This window comes from Ischnura elegans, chromosome 6 (genome assembly GCF_921293095.1).
Source record: "Ischnura elegans chromosome 6, ioIscEleg1.1, whole genome shotgun sequence".
NCBI lineage: Eukaryota > Metazoa > Arthropoda > Insecta > Odonata > Coenagrionidae > Ischnura > Ischnura elegans.
The window spans coordinates 7,915,839-7,937,971 of record NC_060251.1 but is presented as its reverse complement, the minus strand read 5'-3'; the positions used below and the strand labels follow the sequence as shown (position 1 = coordinate 7,937,971).

Genomic DNA, 22,133 nt, shown 5'->3' with positions numbered 1-22,133 from the left:
TACCTCAGCGGCGCCGCGGTGCAGGATGGCGCCCTGGGGGGTGGATTGCATTACAACGGACGATATCTCGTAAATGCTTAGAGATAGGTCAAAACAAACAGAAAATCGGTCCCATAGGACTTTGCTTTTACGTTTTACATAAGGATAGCACTTTTTCTGCTCCAAAAAACTCAATTGAGGGTCCTCAGTACTTAGGGGCCTTGGGGCACGGGTTGCCGTTATTTTTAAGTAACCAAATTTTAACATGTGAATATAAACTTCATTTGGATAATTTTGAGACTAGGAAAACATAACTTTTCGCAATTCTGAAAAATAAGGGCCGGCCTAATGTTTATGCTGTGGATGGTATTAACATAAAGGCTACAGACAAAGTGAAGTACCTGGGAGTTACGATAACCTTGAACCTCTTGTGGGGAACGCATACAAGAAATATTTATGGCATAGCCTTGAAGAAATTAGGATTTGTCAAGCATATGGTGGGAAGATTTTCAAATGAGAAAGTAAAAGATAGGTGCTATTTCATGCTTGTCTGACTGCACCTTGAATATGCAGCGAATGTATGGGATCCATTGCAGAATGACTTAATCCACAAACTGAACAAAATACAAAGGATGGCTGCGCGGTTCGTCAAAAACCGCTACGGGCATACAGATGCATTACCCAGATGTTAAGCAAATTACATAGGCTGGGAGTCGCTGGAGAATCAGAGGCTGTGTGCTAGGCTTAGATTGCGTGTCTAATTGAGAATGGATATCTTTAAAGGCTGTTTTACTCGGTATACAGAATTGTGCAATCTGACATATGTGCGAAGGCACAATCAAAATTGCGTCTTGTAAAGCGGTGAATTGCTAGAGCAAATGCGAGAATGCGTGGATGCGAGACGGCAAAATAGCCCCTGTTCTAATTTTGTTCATGCTTTCGTGCAATTCCACGCAATTTTAGAAATTAATGCAGCTCTAACCTGCGCAATTCCGTCCCCCGTGTGAAACGGCCTTAAGAGCGACATGGAGAAATTAAAATTAGAGCCACACTATATTTCCAGGTCTGGCAGAAGTGATAAATTAAGAGAGATGTTTGCTGAGTGGATAGATATGGGAATTTGTTTTTCCCCTGAACCACAAATGACTTTAATAAAGGCTATTCGTAATTTTCTTAGAGCTCTTCCTTTTTATGAAAGAACAGCTGGTGTCCTAACACCGCCTTTTAGGCAGCTTGCGGGGTATTATGTAGATGCAGATACTTACATTTCAATGCAGAATGTTTTAGCATATTATTTTGTATCCAGCATTTACATTCAGTGTGTAACATGACCCCACTTGCTGATGTCTCATCAGAATGTAGTTTGACGCCTAGAGTAGACTAATGAATGGGATTGGCACCACTTGGGTGGCCTGTCCCAGGTGGTCCCATCTGACAGTGGGTTCAGTATAGCACTCACGTTCTCAGTGGCGCAGCGAGGGGGGGGTTTTGGGGAATAAAACCCCCCACCCACAGAGCTCTGAGAATTTTTTAAGTTTAACCCATTCTACTTAATTGGATTGATATTACTAATAGAATAGTGTAAGTATTAATGAAATACCCCTCAGAAAGCCGTAAACTTCACCATTTTGAACCATTTATCTTTAAAATTCAGCAATTTATTAATGTCGCACCTACCTATTATCCTGGTGGGTATACCATACACCCCGGTGTGAGTTGCACCTAAACCCTCCCCAGCCTTAATTCCTAGCTGCGTCCCTGCACGTTCTGACAGCTTTATCAGAAATTAGATGTGCCTCACGATAAGGGCCCTCAAGTGTAGTCCCCAGAAGTAGTGGTCCAGATTGGTCTCCGCCCCCTGTTCCTCCACATGTCCACCGGCTCCCATTGCTGGGAGGCCGCTGACTGCTGGGCTATCTCTGAGCAGTGGCTAGAAGATGAACCCAGCCGTGAACCAGTGGTGTGTCACATTGAGGAAAATGAAGTACTTCAGTGACCCTTCAGTGGGTCCCGTCATAGTTTGAATCTGTGAAGGGGTATCAGCTCTGCTGCAAATGTATTGTGGGAGGAACAAGAGTATGGAGGCACTGGCCAGAAAATATTTTCAGGGGTTCGCAAAAGAGGGGACTGATTTGGGGGGTTTATTGAGGGAGGCTCATTTGAAGGAGGTCCATTTCCAGGGTTTGTCTGCTGAGTAAGGCTAATACTATTTTAGATAGATGTAGTAACACTCCAGTAGTGGTGCATTTGTTTGAAACATAGGTAGTGGTGTGAGGTCTGTCAAGCCACAAATTTTTTAAACAGAGAAATCAAAAAGATATCTTTCCTGAAAGTTTCAGATGAACAAGATAAGAGTAATGCTCTTAACAGTGTCTTTTGATGTGAACTATTTTGAAAGAATTTTTCTTCGTATGATGAAACCTTGTATGTACATAATCACTTATTTGCTTTGACTATGGGTCATAACTTCAATTTGCAACTTAGCAATTACATGTAAGTTAAGAATCATATTCTACTTTATCCTAGGAAATAAATAATATTATTCATTATTTTTCCTCGTGTAAAAGAATAAAAGGCTCAAACAAAAACACTTTGGAGAGAAAACTATAGTATTTAACATAGCCACTATCATTGTTTTTGTGCCAGTACTTAAACTCATTCGTAGGATTTGAAGCTTGCTACTTTTTAGTGATGAAGTCGAAGCTTAGGTTCCCTCTTGGGGCCTTCTCCTACATAGTGCAAGATTTCAGGGGAAAAATCAGTGGTGACCATTGTCCAGTCAAAGCTTGGCAAAATTGGGATTTTTAATTTTATTTTAAAAATAAACAATATGTTCTTTTAGTCTCTCCTGGAACTTTCTATGTTGTTGCAATCTTCCCAATTTTTAACGCAAGCCCAGACACAAGGAACTCTTTTCATCTGCTGCTGATGTGGTGAGGGAAAATCTCCTCAAAGGCAAGGAAAATAATAAAGAAGGGAACAATTGCGCATCATAAGGAGGGGGGTGGTTTAGGGGAAAACGTGGCTGGCTTCGAAACTCAGGCGGAGGGAATGAGTTAAGAGGTAGCCCCATACACTGGTCAGCCCAAACAGTCCAATTTTCCCTACAACACCTGGGATCAGAGGAAACTCCAGAACAGGGCTCATCGTCCAAGTGTGATTGGGGAACACCATATTCGGTGGTGAACACCTCCATCTTCATAATCTTCTCTGTGGTATTTGTTCCCAGGTGGGGTGAGGGACATTCAGGTAGGCAAGGCAATTGTTAGCCAAGGAGGGGAGAGACATCGTAGGATGAGGTCCTGGAGGGAGAAAGAGATATTTGGTAGGTGAACAGTGGACCACTTGTCACTACAGACTATGCCTCAGCACCAATTTTCCCTTGGATTTCCAAAGTACAAGTATTCGTCTGCAGGATTGCTATTTAAGTGTTAAATTCTTGGTATGGCAGGGTTGATGACGGGGATCAGTGACAGGGTGTTGGAGACAGGGGGTCCGAGACATTAGGGGTCCAAGCCTTGGAGTTGAAGGTCTTAAGGCCGTTTTACACGGGGCACGGAATTGCGCAGGTTAGAGCTGCATTAATTTATAAAATGGCGCGGACTTTTGCGAATGCATGAACAAAATTAGAACGGGCTATTTTGCCGTCTCGCATCCACACATTCTAGCATCCGTTCTAGCAATTCACCGCTTTACACGATGCAATTTTGATTGCGCCTTCGCACGTACGTCAGATTGTGCAATTCCGTGTACCGTGTAAAACGGCCTTTAGAGTGAAAATCCTAAGCAAGCAAAATTCTTGGTGGGAGAAGTCCAGAGGATAACTGGTATAATAGATTAGATGATATTAATTACTGGTTATTATTAATAATTACTAGTACCTATATTAGATAACTAGTGAGTGATTGCCATTGGAAAGGTTTACCATAGGAGGCTATCCAGCTTGCCAAAGCTACAAGAAACTTCAGTAGAGAGGAGAGCTACCTGCTATCCCTTGCCAACAAGAGACTTTTTCTGGGAACCAACATTCAAAACCTTAATAAGATTTCAGCCATTTATGGCAAACCTGGCAGAATAACTACTGCCACTCCCACCACTGCAATCTACATATAAATGGAGATCCATTCTGCATCAAACTCTTCTTCTGATTGGAAGATGCTGGCAGGATTGCTGGAAAAACTGTTATAATCAGACATCAAACAACAAGATGAAAACCTGGAAAACATCATCTATTTAATCAACTATTTAATGTGGAACCCTTTGCATGAACTTCATTTTATTTTTTGTCTTATGTTGGCGTAATTTGTTTTGAGTGGCAATCACTTTATGTACCTGTAAGTCTTTGTGTGTGAATATCTATGCATTTTTAATTGGATTCAGCTTTGCTTTTTGTTCTCAGCTCTCTTGTTGTAGCTGATTCATCATTGCTCAATTCATTGCTCCAGAATCAATTATAATTATTTTCATTGATTCAGGATGACTCGCCTTGAGTCACAGAACTTGGATCGAGTGGAGGGAATAAGGACCAATGTTGCGGAAATGAACCGCAGAATGCAAGATATGGAAAGGGAATTTGAGAGCACAAAAACTGTTCTTGACTTGTTGCATCAGGATGCAATGGGTCTCAGACGTGGCCAAGCTCAAATCCGTAGAGAAATATTGAAATGCAATGGGATTCGTGCCAGAGCTGAAGATGTGAAAGGTATCACTTAATTATGCTATACATATAACTGATAACTTCAGGCTTTACTTTGTGAAACCTCTCCATAATGGAAATAAAGAAATAAAACTTTGTAAGGTTCACTATTATTTAATTATGGGCACGACCTGGGTTTCGTAACTTGGTTGCATCGTTACATTTTCGTAACCAAGTTATGAAACTGGGGTCGTGCCCATAATTAAATAATAGTGAACCATAGAAAGTTTTATTTCTTTATTTCCAATATGTTATACATGTTTTTTATTTTCATGACTGTAAGACCTATATGGACTGAGGCCAACTGTAAAAATATAATTGAAAATATTTAAATGCACTTCGAGAGAATACATTGCTGACTACATTTTATTTTTGCAAGAGAGGTGTTCAAGTTGAATGTAAGCAAATTTTTGGTCATTTCCCAGCCAGCACATTTTAAGTCTTGGAGATGGGCGAAAGGAAAGAATAAGGACGGCGCTTATCAATTAAGCTCGTTATGGGTTTCTTACAGCCAGGCCAACAAACATCCAGAGTAACGACAAAATGGATGCCAAACTTTCTGCTCTTCCGTAGCCTTCTTACTTCTAGTATGAATGTAACTCCTGACCTAATCCCTACACTTCATTACTTCCAGCTGCATATTCATTGTTTTTTAGTAAGATTCCACTTGGCATGCTTTGTAGAAGCATTACTCACAGGCTCATTACTTTCTTCCTTGCTTTAACATATTGTAAAATGCTTCCATACCTCCAACATATGTCTTGTCTTAGCCAAAGGTTACAAAACTGCTGCAAAATACTCTACAAGAAAGCTTGCATCACTTGTAAAAATCTCTCAATTTTGACATCAGTCAATGTGTTTCACTTCTTCACCATGCGCATTAATAGTGAAGAAAGTGATGCCAATCCCAAGTTCCCCAACAAGGTCCTTGGGGTCTGTATCATGCGAAATCCTTGAAGAGAATTATCATTATCATCTTTTTCAGCATCAATGTCGGCTATAAATGTAGGGACGTGGAATGTGAGGACAATGATGAGGGCAGGTAAACTAGAAACATGTGACTTTGCCTTTGCCAATCAGCAAAGAGTAGGCGTGGCCTCAGTCAGACTTCCGCCGAGTGAACATCGTGAATCTGCTCATGGAGCAGTGTTGCCAGACCTCATGCATTTTCTTGTATGTGACTAAGTATGCCCTCCACCAATGGTGCCTCATTCAGCTGACAATTTCATGGGCTTCTGTGAAAGGATTATCCCCAATGCCTTCCAAATGAGTAGTCATATTATAAGTATATCAGCGCTGGGGCCAAAACACCTGTGGCCACCTATGACTCACATGTTTTAAGTGACAAAGTAGGGTGGCTATGTACATTTGGCAACGTTATGTTCACTCCTCCTCTCTCTCTCGGTACTACCCCTCCCCTATCATCAGCGAAGGCATTCGAGAGTGTCCGGGCTCTCGTGAAAGCTCACCCGCCGACATTAAGTCAATGGATTATAGAAGGTAACCTGTATGCCTGCTTTGTGGATTTTGAAAAAGCATTTGATAGAGTGAACTGGGTAAATTAATGGACACTCTCAGGAAAATTGGTGTAGATTGGAGGGATAGATGACTGATTCGTAATCTGTATATGGCCCAGACTGCGCAAGTGAGGGTAGCAGATGGAGAATCTGGTTGGGCAAGCATGGGCTTAGGAGTGAGGCAAGGCTGTCCTCAATCGCCGCTGCTCTTTAACGTGTGCGCTGAGGAGATGATAAGGGAAATGTGGAATGAGTTAGAAGCTGGAGTAAAAGTGGGAGGAATGATGTTCAAATCAGTGAGATTCTCGGATGATCAGGCATTGATTAGCCAGTCAGCGAGGGGGCTTCAGGCTCTAGTGGATGCTTTGGAGGAGCATTGCGAGATGCATGGGATGAGGATTAATCACAAGAAGACCAAGGTTATGAGGTTTTGTAAAGCATCACGAGTGAGGAATGTGAAACTTAAGGTAAATGTGGGTGGTGAAAAACTTGAGCAGTTCAACTGTTTAGGCAGTGCGTTAGAGGAAAACGGATACAGTAGTAAGGACATTAGGAAGAGAATTGCATTAGCTAAGGAGGCATTAAGCAAGAATTTATAGAAAAGGTTAGTGAAGAGTTTGATCTTGAGTGTAGCGATCTACGGTGCGGAAATATGGACATTGAGGAAAGAAGACGAGAGAAGATTGGAGGCATTAGAGATGTGGGTATGGAGAAGAATGGAGAAGGTGAAATGGACGGAGAGGAAAAGGAACGACGAAGTGCTGGATATGGTTGGCGAGGAGATGCAGCTTTTAGATGAGGTACGGAGGAGACAGAAGATATGGATGGAGCGAGTACTTAGCGGGATGGGTTGTTGAAAACATTGTTAGAGGGAAGAATGTTAGGTAAATGTGGGAGGGAAAGGAAAAGAATAGGATTTTTAGATAGAATGAAAGGTATTAGGTCTTATTGTGCACTGAAGAGGGAAGTACATGATGTAGGGGGATGGAGCGAGTACGAGTGGGAAGGGGATGTTGAAAACAGTGTTAGAGGGTACAATTGTAGGTAAACGAGAGATAGGGCGAGAAAGAATAGGATTTTTATATAGAATTAAAGGGAGTAGACCTTACAGTGAATTGAAAAGGGAAGTGGTTGATGGGGAGGGAGGATCCCAGAATTCTTCTCAAGTACTCCATGGAAACCTACTTTAATCGGTAGAATGCTATAATAAAATAAATGCTTCAACTGCATGTGACCATTATTACTAAGTAAAATATGCAAAAGAAAAAAGGTCTGCAGGCATTAATAAATAACTTTACATGCATTTCTTATGGAAATGATTATGGGCCCATTCAATTGTCCTGTACCCGTCACTCCAGTAGTCCCCACTGTCCTTCCACCTAACTTCGGATAGACCCAAGATATCTATATTCCCTTTCTGCATTTCCCTTTTTATATTTTCTAGTTTACCCGCCCTCATCATTGTCCTCACATTCCACGTCCCTACATTCATCGATGCCTTTTTCTTCTCCATCCTCTTGGTCTTCTTGTCCTACTCCTTGAATGCTGCAGCTGATGCTGAAAAAGATGATGTTGATATGTCTCTGCAAGGATTTCGCTTGATTAGGACACCGAGGACCTTGCCGACCTCGCTGCCACCTACGACACCCGCCCCTAAGGGCTGGGTACCGCGATTCTATCCGAGGCTAGTTTGATCAAACTCTATGTTTTCAGGGAAGATATAGCTGGTAGGGTTTCCCACTTCCATTCCAACAGTGATTTTTAGGTGACACCATCACGTGGACTACCTTTTGTCTGGCTCCTACCCTTCGACCTATCTGGCATGGGTGGCCCTACCGGGAATAATTGCAAATTAATCCTGCCAGTGCAGCTCTAGGGGTCATAGGAACGTGCAAGCCTTTCCACCGCAACAAGGTTGTAGCCCAAGGGAAAGGTTTTGGATGATATAAATGTTAATTCTAAAAGGTTTTGGTCTCTAGTTAGTGCAAAAAGAAGAACAGCTCGCATCCCTCACACACTACCTGCTGGTGGTGCATCGTATACAGGTGACACTAGGCCTTCAGCATTCAGCAATTTCTTTTATTCCAATTTCACCCATTCTCTTCCGAACACCTATCTCCCTCCTGTCCAGCCTATTTCCACTCATTCCCTCGGATCCATCTCCACCACTCCTCCAGAAGTGTTATATTTGTCTTCTTTGCCTATGGCAAAATCAACTGGTTCTGATGACATTAGTTTATTATTTCTCAGTCGTACATCTACCAGTCTTTGCATTCCAATCTCAACAATCTTCAACATGTTCTTATCATCTGGAATTTTTCCTACTCAATGGAAAAAAATCAAATGTAACCCCCATTTTGAAATTCGGCCCTACGGACATAGTTAAGAATTATCGACCCATTTCAATATTACCAGTTATATCTATTATCTTTGAACGTATTATCCATCACTGCATACTTCATTTCACTCTCCCTTACATATCACCTTCGAGCATGACTGTCTTCCTGGTGGGTCCTGCCTCACTAATCTCTCTATACTGCACCACCGTATAATTTCTGCCTTTGAAAAAAAAAAGGTCCCATCTGGATGTCTGTTACATTGACTTTTCTAAAGCTTTTGATTCAGTTAATCATACCCTCCTCATCCACAAACTCCAGTCATGTTATAATATCCATGGCACTCTCTCATGTTTAGTCTCTAATTTCCTGACTTCCCGCAGCTAAAGAGTTCTAATAGAAGGTATTTCGTTGAACTACTTACCTGTTTCTTCTGGCGTGCCTCAAGGCAGTGTATTAGGCCCACTTCTGTTTACTCTCTACTTGACGGCATTGCTGATGACATTCTTCCCTCTAATTGTGGTTATTATTATTATTTTATTTTCCCAGCAATTTAGTTCATTAAATAATGGCCAAGATGTAATGCACGTCAAATCATACAATGTGTACGTACAAATACCAACATAACAAACAATATACATATTGTTCTCCTCTATGCCGACGATTGTAAAATATTTAAAAGGGTTAACACCGCAGCTGATTCCCTGGATTTACAAACTGCTCTTCAAGCAGTGGAGACATGGTCCAATAAATGGCAGTTGTGTGTGAATCCTGGAAAATCCACTGCAGAGTCTTTCTTGCTGAAGAATAACACTATCGCCTCCTCTTATACTTTAAGTAATCAACCCATTCCCTCTGTCATTTCCCACTTGGATTTAGGCATCACTTTTGACTAAAAATTAACTTTCTACGATCATATAAAAACCATTATGTATTAACAAGGCTATGGCAGTGGTTGGGACCCTATATTGTCTGAACGAGATATCAGAACCGAATGCTTTAAAATTCATCTTAATTGGATGTGTGCAACCCATCCTAGAATATTGCTCTCCCATTTGGTCAACTGCTTCTCCCACCACACTAAAACTACTCAACTGTTCTCTCAATTTCTTCATAGCAATAGTACGGCATCGCATACCTCGCCTCAGACTCTCTTCACGTGCCGAAATACTACACTCACTTGGACTATTACACCCCACTCACCACTGATTGACATCCGACATCAAATTTCTTTACTGCATCTTGAATGGGTCCTTCAGATGCATTGATCTCCTGACATTCTTTTCACTACGCATTCCAGCTTGCAAAACCCGCAATACTGAAGCTCTACACCAGCCCAATTTCCGTCTGGCAATATCCCATAGATCCCTCTTTTACGGCTTACCTTCTATTTTCAATTCCATCTCAAATACTTATTCATCTCTTGACCTCTTTGCCTCCTGCACCAATTTCAAATATCAATTGAAAAGACTATTTTTTTGATACCCACCTTTTGTATGTATTGTATATGTTGTAAATGGCTGTTATTTATGAGATTATTTTTATACATATTAACTAATTATATTTAAGTATATAATTTATTTTGTTTATAAAACCCAAGGTAAAGGCCTTAGTGCTGTTTTTGGTGTTAAATAAATAATAACATACCTCGGGGATCACTTACAGGAACCACCTCATTTGATCAATTCTTGACAACAGCTTAAGTCAGTTTTTTCAATGTTCAAGACCATCGAGTGCCTCTTTGCACTTATATCCTCTTGTTTATCTCAGAAGTCTGTTGTAAATCATTAAGCACCTCCCCTAATTTAATGAAGTTGTATCTATCAAATAAATAAATGTTGTATTTCGGTTTTACAGCTGATTCTACTTCTATTTTTAAGGTTTCAAAAATTACTCTGTGTTTTGTTTCTACTTCTTGCATATCTTCGGTAGCAACTGTTTACCTGTGTAATCTCAGTAAGGAAACATCAAAAGTAGGGTTTTCTTTCACTACTGCTCTCATAAATTTGCATTAGGTTGATGTATGTGTTAATTTTTTCCCCACATGTTCTTGAACTGAAGAGAGTGTCACATCCCAGGGGGAGATTGGGCAGTCAGATTTGCTGAGTAAAATCCAGTTACTCACTCCGACAGTTTATGGGATCCTTGGTTCCATTGGATCTCTTCAAGGTGACATCAGTGCATTGCGGCAGAATCTCTCTCAAATTGCCAATATGACCAGGTGAGTTCCCTAAATATTTTAATGCAAAAATGAAATTAATGTTTCCTACAAGGAAGTGTTCTGTATTTCTGCTTGCACATTGTGTTTTTCTTCATTAATTACCATTGGGAAAGCTTCAATACTCTATGTAGATTTACTATAGCCTATTAGTGACCAATTATTATTATGTATTAACTAGAGATGGGTCGAATAGCAGATTTCTCGAATTCGAATATCGAATTCGAATATTAAATCATTGCTCGAATATTCGAATACCTCGAATTTCGAATACCTCGAATACTAAATGATGAATGCTGGTATGTTTGACTAGGTTGCCTATGCAGCAGGCAACACAAGATTTTGGGGAGTAATTTTGATTTCCTTTAAATGATTCGAACAGGAATTTAGCTGATTAATGAATATTTTAATTTTATGGAAACAATTGGGGATATAATTAATTCAACTAACATCGCTTTACCCCCACTCCTGCTGCCAAGTGCTAGCTGACAATCTGAGGCATTTTGCAAAATACAAGCTCTTTTCCACCGGATTTTCTTCAATTATTTTCAGTCCATCTTTGGGAGTTCTCACGAGATAAGAAGATGAATTGGAATTGCTATCAGGGAGAAACCAAATATCCTGAGAAAATATCCCTTCGTCTGGGACTGTAACAATAAAGATTTATAGAACCACTCATAAATTGTAACTTGATATATGTTTTCCGAAAAAAATACCGCATCAACTTCCGAGAAGCTCTGCTGCTCATATCGAGTTTCGCCAGAATGCTAAGTCTCTGTCATATTTTGACATTTATTTCTTTGCGTAAAATGCTTAAATAAACTCAAAAATACGTCGTGTTTGGTCTTATTCTTTTTGAAATTACGCGCACAGTACTAATATTTCAATTCAATAAAGGTGTAACATCAATTGACGAAAGTCATTCTTAGACACCTTTTGTGCTAATAGATGACTCATGCAGCGGTTGACCTCCACAGAAATGGGGAACTTCGAAGCTGGTAGGAAAAAAAGGTCAGTGGGGGAGAAAAGGGAGGGCCCGAAACACGTTTCTATTGTTCTCGTGTAACTTGGTATTTTTTCGAAGCTAAGGCTTCGTAATATGATCCCTGCGCGAGCTGTGACCTTTTTTTTATTTCGAAGAAGAGGAAAGCCTCAGAGGGGGGGCTAGTGCTGAATGGAGAGGGATACCGGATCTTGGGAAATGCGCTAATGTAAGTATCCCACGGTACTCACACAGCTGTTGACCTCCAGAAATGGGGAACTTCGAAGCAGGTAGCCAGAAAAAGGTCAGTGGGTGAGAAAAGGGGGGAGGGCGTGAAACACGTTTTTATTGTTCTCGTAACTCGATATTTATTTCGAAGCAGGGGTCTTCGTAATGCGATCCCTGCGCGAGCTGGGACCTTTTGTTTGATTTCGGAGAAGAGGAAAGCGTCAGAGTGGGTGAGGCAAGTGCTGAATGGAGGGGGATAGCGGATCGTGGGAAATGCCCTAAGGTTGCTATCCCACGGCACTGAAGTTCTCCTGGTGGGGGGAATCGGGGATTTTCGGATTTTTTCACCCGACCATTTTCGGTTCCCCTCGTCGAACTCTTTTCACCGCTAAAATCCACGAATTTGATGTAATTCGTCAACTTGCGTAAAACGGCGCAGCGAGCACTGAACGACTATAGTTCTCTATATTTTTCCGAGTCATCTACCAACGACGTGCGTGCGACAGTGCATGACGCGAAATTCAAAGTATTCGAGGTATTCGAGGCGGTACTTTTCGCATAACTATTCGAAACCTCGAATATCGAATACTTTCTAATATTCGAGGTATTCGAGTATTCGCGGATACTATTCGCACATCTCTAGTATTAACATTAAGTATTATACCGGTTAATGTAGGTTTACTCTGAGTGTTTTGCAAATTAGCCTAGCTTGTCTTCTTTCCCATCTTGGACATTACTTCTCTCTTTAAATAACAAATAGTTATACTCCCTTTCATATTACATATACATATATGAATCCTTTTCTCTATCTTACGCAATATGTTGAACGAACTGACAAAAAATCAATTGGAGCTATGCAAAGGCATCGATGAGTTAACGAGCATTATTCTTTCTAATGGTGAAATCATTAAATTCCAAACGATGGTAATTGCACTTCTTCAAGAGGAATTAAGGAACACTAAATCAAACACTGATGCTAAGCTACTTTTAGATATGAGTAAGAAAGTGTCGTTTGGTGGTGACTTTCTTGATCAAGCAGTTACTGATGTGAAGATACAGGGATTGCAGTCATCCATTTGCAGATAGACTATGCAAAATCATCCACTGATGTTAATCTGCACTCGAAGGTGAATGAGAAAGCGTCGTTTGGTGGTAGAGCACTCGACCAGCAATTGAGAGGTTCTTGGTTTGAGTCCCAGTCAGGCGGTACTTTTACCCTCTGATGTGTGGCTTTTTCCAACTACTGCTTCACCGTTGGCCTCATCCTGTTTCAGTTAATTATAATGATGTTTTATTTGTACAACTATTATGTTGTTACATGTAACACTTGATAAGGACACTTTAGAATACAAAAATACATGAATAAAATAGACAATACAATCATAAATTGCAAACAATGGATACAAGACATTTATACACATATCAGGCATCATTAAAGTATTCAGTAATCAAGTAAAAAATTTTCGATTTCAAATATCTGAGTACATTATTCTTTAATGAAGCCATATAGATAAGTGACTCCTAAGCTCAGGTTGGAGCTTGTTGTAAAGCTGAAGGCCCATAACATGTTCTCCTGCATCACCACTGCTTGTGCAAGAAATATGCAGCAGATCATTCTGCCTTGTTGAGTGTGTAGGAACATCATTATTTTTTAATAATCAGATAAGTTTCTTTATTTTCACCTAATACGCCACCCCCATTCGCCCATGAACCACCAATCCACTTCCCATTTCTTCAGTGGTCACCAATTATTTCCCCCCTCCCTTTCCGTGGCTAGCCCCCAACTTCTCAGCCCAGCAATATGTTACCCCCTTCCTCCACCGCATTCAATTTCCCTATTTATTCTGGAGGTGTCCTCGCTGACCCTCACTTCCGTTCATTGGTGTTGTTTGGAAGGTAACACTTCTGCGTTGAAAAGGGCCTGTTGGTGGCCGAAATACTGCTATTCACACCTATCTTGTCTCAGTATTCATCTTGGCCCACCATTATTATTATCCTAGCTTTTTCAGCCTGTGCGTGAGAGTGAGTGATTGTCAAGGCTAGCAGGACGAGAGGCTGGGTTTGGTTCCTGCGGTCTTTACTCTATCCATTGCAAACCAATACAGTAATAAACGGGTCGACGTGAAGCGGACAAACAGTATACATTAAGGCTGTTGAAGCACAATCATACAATTTCTCAGACCTGCTTGTTTTAAATTAAAATTGAAAAAATATTTTCTGAATAATTTTTTTTATGCTGCAGATGAATACCTACTTGTCAAAGGACAACTGATGTATTTTGTGTCCAATTATTTTATTTTACAAGTAAGTGTGTAGCCATTTTATTGTATATGTATGTACATATATACTTCATTTTGTGAATGGTCTTATATAGTTATATGTACAAACATATCTGCCTAGACTAATAGAACTAGATACATACATATTATTATTATTACTCTGCAGCTCCTTGTCATGATGGTCAAAAGCTTATGCAGTCCTTCAGCACCTTTCATGACAAGAGTGGAAGCTGCTGCAACCCAGCAGAATTTTTTTAAAAAGGAAATGATAGAAAATGTTTGAGGCACCTTTGTTTATTGCATGCAAGTGGCAAGTTAAAACAGTTTCCTCAGTTGACATTCAAGCAAAATCAAGGAAATATTCACGTACAGACAACAGATGTAAATTAAAATTATGCAAAAGAGGTGAAAATATGTATCTCTGGTCAGAGATCAGGGCCTAAGGACTACGGACATTTCATGGGCCTACGAAAGCCAGAACATAAAGTGAAAACAATTTCAGAATGCCAGTAAAATTTAATAATGTTTGTATTAAAGTAACTATGTATAACCGTGTGAGATGAGCACCTGAGCAAGTCAAGCTGCAGTGTTGTAGATCTGTAAATTACAGTATGTTAACTTTTCGGCTCTTTGTCTTAGCAAAGTCACATATGACGTCCTCAAATGTCATTTCCCTCATCAAATCCTCTTCAATTGAAAGTAATGCCAGGGAGCATAGTCGTGTTTGTCCCATTGTTGACCGAAGATATGTTTTTATCAATTTGAGTTTACAAAATGAACGTTCCCCTTCAGCACTTGTTCCAAAAATTGAAAGATCCGGAAAGCAATATTTACATTTGGAAAACTTGTCACCAACCTATTCTGTAATTGTGCTGTAAGCATTTCAGCCACAGTTTTCTTGTCAGCAAACATCCGTGAGAACAAATGAAATTCAGCGGTAAATACTTCTTCCAGATCTAATGGGTACATCTCAATCAGTGACTTGGCTTTAGAAACTGTTTGATCAGTCGACAGAGATCTGTCCAGAAGAAAGTTGAACCTTTCATGTAGTGTTGTGTAGGCTGCTCGCCGTTTTCCCATCTCAGTAATAAGTCTATTTATGATAACATACAAAGACTGAGTACGGAATTTTTCATTGGTACTCATACCTAAAACTGGATCATTATCATCCACAACATCCAGCAACGAACCCCGAATTTTTTGCAAAGCTTTTTCTTTCTCCTCCTTTTTCTTCCGCTTCTCAAATCCACTCTCGTGTTTCCTCTTGTATCCATCAGACATGGTTATTTAAAAGTACTTTCGTTACTTTTTAAAAAATTTTAAGAAAAAAGAAGCACACGATTAATGATAAACAATGAATGCAAAGCGCATGATGTAACACCGGAATTACTACATCGTCATTGCATTGAGTCTGCATAGAATAATAAACAATGCGGAAAGTTTATTTAGATTTCAAATCGCAAAGAAGTGCGGGTGCATTCTTGACAATTATTAAAAATGAAGTTGGGGAGGGCCTTTGAAAAATCGGCAATGGCGCCATCTAACATGGGTCTCCATCTGTTCAACAAACTTCCTCATGTGATTAAACAAACAGAGTATATAAAAAAGTTCAAAAGTAGCTTAAAAATGTTTCTTTTAGGAAAAATGTATTATTCAGTGAATGAGTTCTTTGATGACTCATATTAACTTAAATTTCTCTTTTGTAAGCTCGTATTTAAATTAATGGCTCTTACTTTTTCGAAATTAATGTATCTTTGTACAGGTATTCTTATTGTTTTTTTTTCCTGTTTTTTGACGTGCCTTATATCATTGTACATACATACTGTTTCCATTTTGTATTTTTGATCGCTAGGCAAATAAAACATTATCTTATCTTATATAAAGTACCTAGGGCCTACGATGACCTTAAAACAGCCCTGTCAGAGATAAATAAAAATGTGGAATCAAATCTAGGAACAGATGCAGTTTAAAGTATGGCTTACATTAGATTTTCACATGTTATTATAAGAATTGGTGATAATGTTTGTTAATAATTGTATCAGCGTGGTGAAGTATGTACAGAAAAGTTTGAAATACTGGTTTTACAAAGTATTTCTAAGCATGCCAATTAGTAATCAGTACAGTGGAGCATTATTGAGGCCCAGGCTAGATAGCATTCAAACTCAATCATTCAATCAGAGTGCAGTGAAACCCTCTGAGTGGAAAAGTCTTGAAATTTTAAGGTTGGTTCCAATTGAGCCAAAATTGCTATTTTCTCTGAGTAGACAAACTCTTGATTACCTCACAATGACGAATTGAATATGAACTGAAGTACAGTAATACTGAACGGAAACCCAACTGTTAACCTCATGGATTTAACATATCCTTTGGTATCAGTTCTGCCAACAACTCAACTCCAAGGGCATGATTTCTCTCCTCCTTGAGTACACCTCTGTCATAAAAGAACAAACAGTAATGTAGGTGCCTTTATATGAACTGCCTCTTATATTTAATCAAGGTTTAATTCATTCTGTTTCACAGCATGACGGTTGTTGATCCTTAACCTTTTCTTGAAATTCCCAGAAAAATTGTTCAAGGCCATCTGGAAATAAAGTGAAAAAATTGTCAAGACAAAGAACAGGGAAAAGCATGATTGCCTAATGAGTAAATGGTACACTTGGCTGCAATGGGTCAGATCCCGAGTGAAGCCTTGGGATACTTCAAATTGAAAAATATTTGCATTGTGAGATGGCCCAGGGAAAGAAACTGCCCCCAACCCTATCTTGAATTGTGACTTTTACATGCCCGTGGTTTAGTCCAGTGTGAGGCCTACCCTCACCTATCCAAACCAACCTTTGGGTCATATCCCTTAGTGATCTGTACCTTTTGAAGCATACCGTGTTATGACTACATCCAATGAAATGATAATGAGGAACTTGCATGGGTCGTAGATTGCTCTAAAACTATTTTGAATAAGTCAAATGGATACATTAGCTCGCAAAAATACCTTCAGTTTCTCCATTCAACATCAAAAGAAATAAAAAAATTGCATTTAAAATCGAGAAAAATTTCTCTGAGCCGACCACTGCACGAAGACACCCGAGCGTTGCCGAGGCCAGGCGTGACGTCATAGGTGCCTAAACAACCGTAGGGAGTAGGGAAATACGCTGAGCGCATGGTGTAAAATTTGTTTTGAGGGAGTATTTAGCCGCTCATCGTCACTTTATTTTGTTCTGTTATTCTAGGGCAAGTTTTCCTATTGCTATTGTGCCTAGATTATTACTTGGGATATTAATAATGCGGCATTGGGATGATGAAGTACAAGCGTTTCACTTCGTATGTTTTAGTTATCAGAAAAATGGATGATAACGTTGCCACTCGTTCGAATAGTACACCTGAAATTCATCTACGTCTACATAATACCCCGCAAGCCACCTAAAAGGCGTGTGGCATGGGGTGTTAGGACACCAGCCTTTTTTTAGGACACCAAAAATTGATGCCACGACCCTCATGGAATTTGTTAAGACAAATTATTGCTATACGTCGGCGGAAAATCGAGTTGTAAAAGAAACTTGTAATACTGTAGGATAACGATCGTAAGCTGTGCTGTTGACATTAGAGTAAGCTGTGCTGTTGAATTTGGCAACGCCGGATTAACGGAGAAGGTAGTCCTATCCGTCCTACGGTACGAATTCACAGCAAAACAGTCTGCACACAATCCACATGTGAGATCGCGAATCGGTTCCGCTGCCAACACACACTCAAGCTACAACCTATTTCAATAATATAGGTAAATCCATAAACAATATACTAGCATATACCATAAAAATATAGTGGGAAACAGGCAAATACTCTTATCAAAAACTGGATGTCACTATCACATTATTATAATAAATTTTAATAATAAATTTATTTCACGGGCTTAAGCCCTTTTATTATTATATTCATCATGTACAACTTACAATAACAGAACTTGTTATGATGAATACAACTATTTATTCACTGATTTAAACCCTTAAATTAGCCCACACAAGTGACATTTCTCACTACTATTCGTTGAAATAATGGATAACAAACTTCACACACAGTTTTTATTTCAATAGCGTGATCGTGAAATGTCATATCAACGGTGAACAACGGAGATTAGCACGCCACTGACAATTTTTACACTACTGTTAGACATTTATCGATAGCGTAATAGCACTTTTTACAATTCAATCACGATGGAACACTGATAACTCTTGGCCGATATTTTTCAACCTTGTCAAACTTTGTGCATTACAACCACTGGCACTGTGATTATTAGCAGTAGCTTAACGGGAGATGTCACGTTGAAAATAACACTATTTTGGCACAAAAATGTTCCTAGATGTCTCAAATCAGCGAGCAAAAGTTGCATTGACTGGAATTCACCCCATAATACAAGCACAGACAGTCCTAAACGACGAATTCTCCGGTACCTACAAATAAACGGATGAAGTTATTGTATATAAAAGCTAAGCGGACATTAGTAAACATCAAAATCGTTCTAATTACATACTTAAATGAATGATATGCCGTCGATAACATCAACTTACAATTAACGTATCCCCCTTCCAATGGCCGTGGCTCAGACTCCTACAATGATGTTATTTAGGTATTATCAAATTTTTGGTTTAACTGCTCCAGTTTTATATTTCATGCCCTTACTCAGATATTATTGGATTGCCTGCTTATACGCTGCCGTCTAATAGTGACAACATTGAACATATTTTTGTGATGTTACCTTTACTGCATAGAAAACTGATTCTTGGATGTGTTTACTTCCCACCGGCATCGCCTTTAGCATACTACGAGGAGCATTTTGAGCAGATTGACAGGTACTTTCAGAAATATCCGGATTCCTTTGTATTAGTATTTGGTGATTACAACCTCCCGGACAATATCTTACCTTCAAGTAATTCAGGTATTTTCCCAGACTGGTACTCGTCCACTGGGAAACTTGTGTACGAATCGCTTCAGTTTCTGGGTTTGTCTCAGCATAACTCGGTGATTAATGTAAATGGACGCATTTTGGATCTTTGTCTCTCAAACATTAATGATATTTCTATTGAATGTGATGATCCACTTGTAACTGCTGATGTTCACCATCCACCACTTCAATGTGCTTTTAATGTTGATTCTAATGTTGTACCTGATTCTTGTGATATTTCATTCTTTAACTTTAGGAAGGCCAACTATGCTCTACTCAACGACTATTTCTTTGCTGTTAACTGGTTACCCTTATTGTCAATGTCTGTTGATAATGCTGCGATGGAATTTTATTCAATTTTGAACAGTGCAGTTAATCAGTTTGTGCCTCTAATTAATCTAAAAAAAAGTAAGAATAGATTTCCATCCTGGTTTACTAAAGAGTTGAAGGAAAAGATTATTGCCAAGAAGAAAGCCCATAAAATATACAAATCATCACATTCAAGGGTTGACTATTTATCTTACTCTAATCTACGATCTCAGTGCAAAAATCTTATTAAGAAGTGTCATCATGATCATATAGTTATGATTGAGGATTCCATAAATTGCAACATGAAGTATTACTGGAAATATGTCAAAACCTTGTCTGGGTCGGATCAATTACCTAAACAAATGCACCATGGAGATGTTCATTCTTCTGACCCAAAGTCTTCTGCTAACCTCTTTGCTGACTATTTTTCCCAAGTATACACTACCCTAAATAGTGCAAGCTCTGTACCTAGCGACACTCAATCTATTAATTTGGGATTTCTTAAAATTACTTCTTCAGAAGTGTTGAATGTGTTAGTAAATTTGGACATCAACAAATCACCAGGGCCAGATGGTATTCCACCGATATTTCTTAAGAATTGCTCGCAATCACTCACATTTCCACTCACCCTGCTCTTCAACCATTCATTAGATAATGGTCTTTTCCCCTCTTACTGGAAATTAAGCTACATTACACCTATATTTAAGACTGGTGATAAAACTGATATTAGTAATTATCGACCTGTAGTAACTCTCTCCTGTGTACCTAAAATCATGGAGAAAATTCTGGTTTCTCGAATTACTCCTCATTTCAAAAATATTATAGTACCACAGCAACATGGCTTTATGCGTGGTCGATCAACCTCAACCAATCTATTGGTGCTCCAAGATTTTATAGTTAGTGGTTTGGAGTCCAATTATCAAACTGATGTGATATACACTGACTTCAGTAAGGCTTTTGATCGAGTGAACCATAAGTTATTGATATCCAAATTGTATTCCTTAGGTATTCATGGCAAGCTCTTAAGCTGGTTTGAGAACTACCTAAAATCCAGATCTCTAATGGTCCGTATTAATCATGTTTTTTCTGAGCCGTTTCCCTGTCTATCTGGTGTACCTCAGGGCAGTCATCTAGGACCTTTACTATTTTGTCTTTTTATAAATGATATTCATAATATATTCGATGACGTTAACTTCCTGCTCTTTGCTGATGACTTAAAGATTTATAAGCATATTGCTTCCCTGCAGGATTCTCATGTGCTACAGAAAAACATTGACCTACTAGTGCAGTGGGCTGATGCAAATGAGTTATCACTCAATGTACCAAAATGTAGCGTAATGACTTTCCATCACTCTTGCACGCCCTATTATCATGAGTATACCATTAATTCCACTGTATTAGGTAGACCTACTGCTGTCTGCGATTTAGGTGTTTGGTTTGACAGCCAGCTCTCATTCAAGGTACATCTAGACCGAACTGTCTGCGATGCCCTAAAGAATTTAGGTTTCATAAAGAGAACCTGTCTAAAATTTAACAATCTTCATGCTTTAAGGACTATTTATATAGCTCTGGTACGCTCAAAATTAGAATACTCTATTGTAAACTGGTCACCTTATTATAACACAGACTCAATACGGCTTGAACAGGTCCAAAACAAATTTCTCAAATTTATTAATTTCAAATTAGGAATACCTCATTCTGATTACAATACTTCATATCTTCTATCCCTTTTAAATCTGAAATCCTTATCTGACAGGCGTTCCTCCATTGATGCCCTATTCCTTTACAAAATTATTAATTCATATATTGACTGTTCCCTTCTTCTTTCTTTAGTAAATTTTAACGCACCCCGACATAATTCCAGAAATCCGCACCCATTTGTTATTAACTATCATAGAACAAATTATGCCTTTAACTCCCCGCTATCTAGAATGATGAGGAATTTTAATAGACTCGGCCAAAGTTACGATTTCTCTATGTCCTTTTCCAGATTCAAATGTCACCTCTGGCAAAGATGAACTTTTTTACTGGAGAACATGTTTATACTTTAAATTTTATTTTGTTGTATCTCTCTACATGTTTTATTCATTGATGTGCAATTCTGTATAGATTTTTTTTTTTCTTCTTTTCTGGGTTTACTGCATGTGTGTTCAGTATTTTGTATTGTTTATCATATGTAAAACTATATGTATGAATATGTTAATGGGTTATCCCGTAAATAAATGAATGAATGAATGAATTATCCCCTCAACGCCGTCATGCGTACCCAGTACGCGCCCTTTAAATTTCGTATGCCGCCGTCATGCGTACCCAGTACGCTTCCTGACCTACTGTATATAATATTTTTTCTCCGCCAGATATTGCATGTTAAATTAAAACTAATTACTCTATCATTCGAAGAAATGTTTTTCCTCTCCAATAAAATATCCATAACGGCTTTATGCCTTCAAGATGTTTTTAAAATGCTTCGATAAAATTCCGTTTTAAACCAGCGCGTTGACGACTTTGGTCCAAAAACTCATCGCCTTCCTTCGACTGTTCTATCATGAAAACTTCCGCCTATTCTGCTTGAGAGACGTCAAGAAGGGTCAGCTACTTTAGCTTGAGATACGGTATCTTCTGAGCTGAATGCCTTCTCTCCGTCTTCTGCTTGTTTGTC

At 39.1% G+C, this 22,133-nt stretch overlaps 1 protein-coding gene across 3 annotated transcripts in view; it reads left to right on the top strand.

Moving 5' to 3' along the window:
* Positions 1-22,133, top strand: part of LOC124160412 (fibrinogen C domain-containing protein 1-B-like) — a 42,141-nt gene that overhangs the window by 7,270 nt on the left and 12,738 nt on the right. For all 3 annotated transcript variants that reach the window (XM_046536258.1, XM_046536257.1, XM_046536259.1), the window contains 2 exons: positions 4,455-4,681; positions 10,590-10,749. In XM_046536258.1, coding sequence (XP_046392214.1) covers positions 4,455-4,681; positions 10,590-10,749 — 387 coding nt within the window. The remainder of the gene's footprint in view (positions 1-4,454; positions 4,682-10,589; positions 10,750-22,133) is intronic.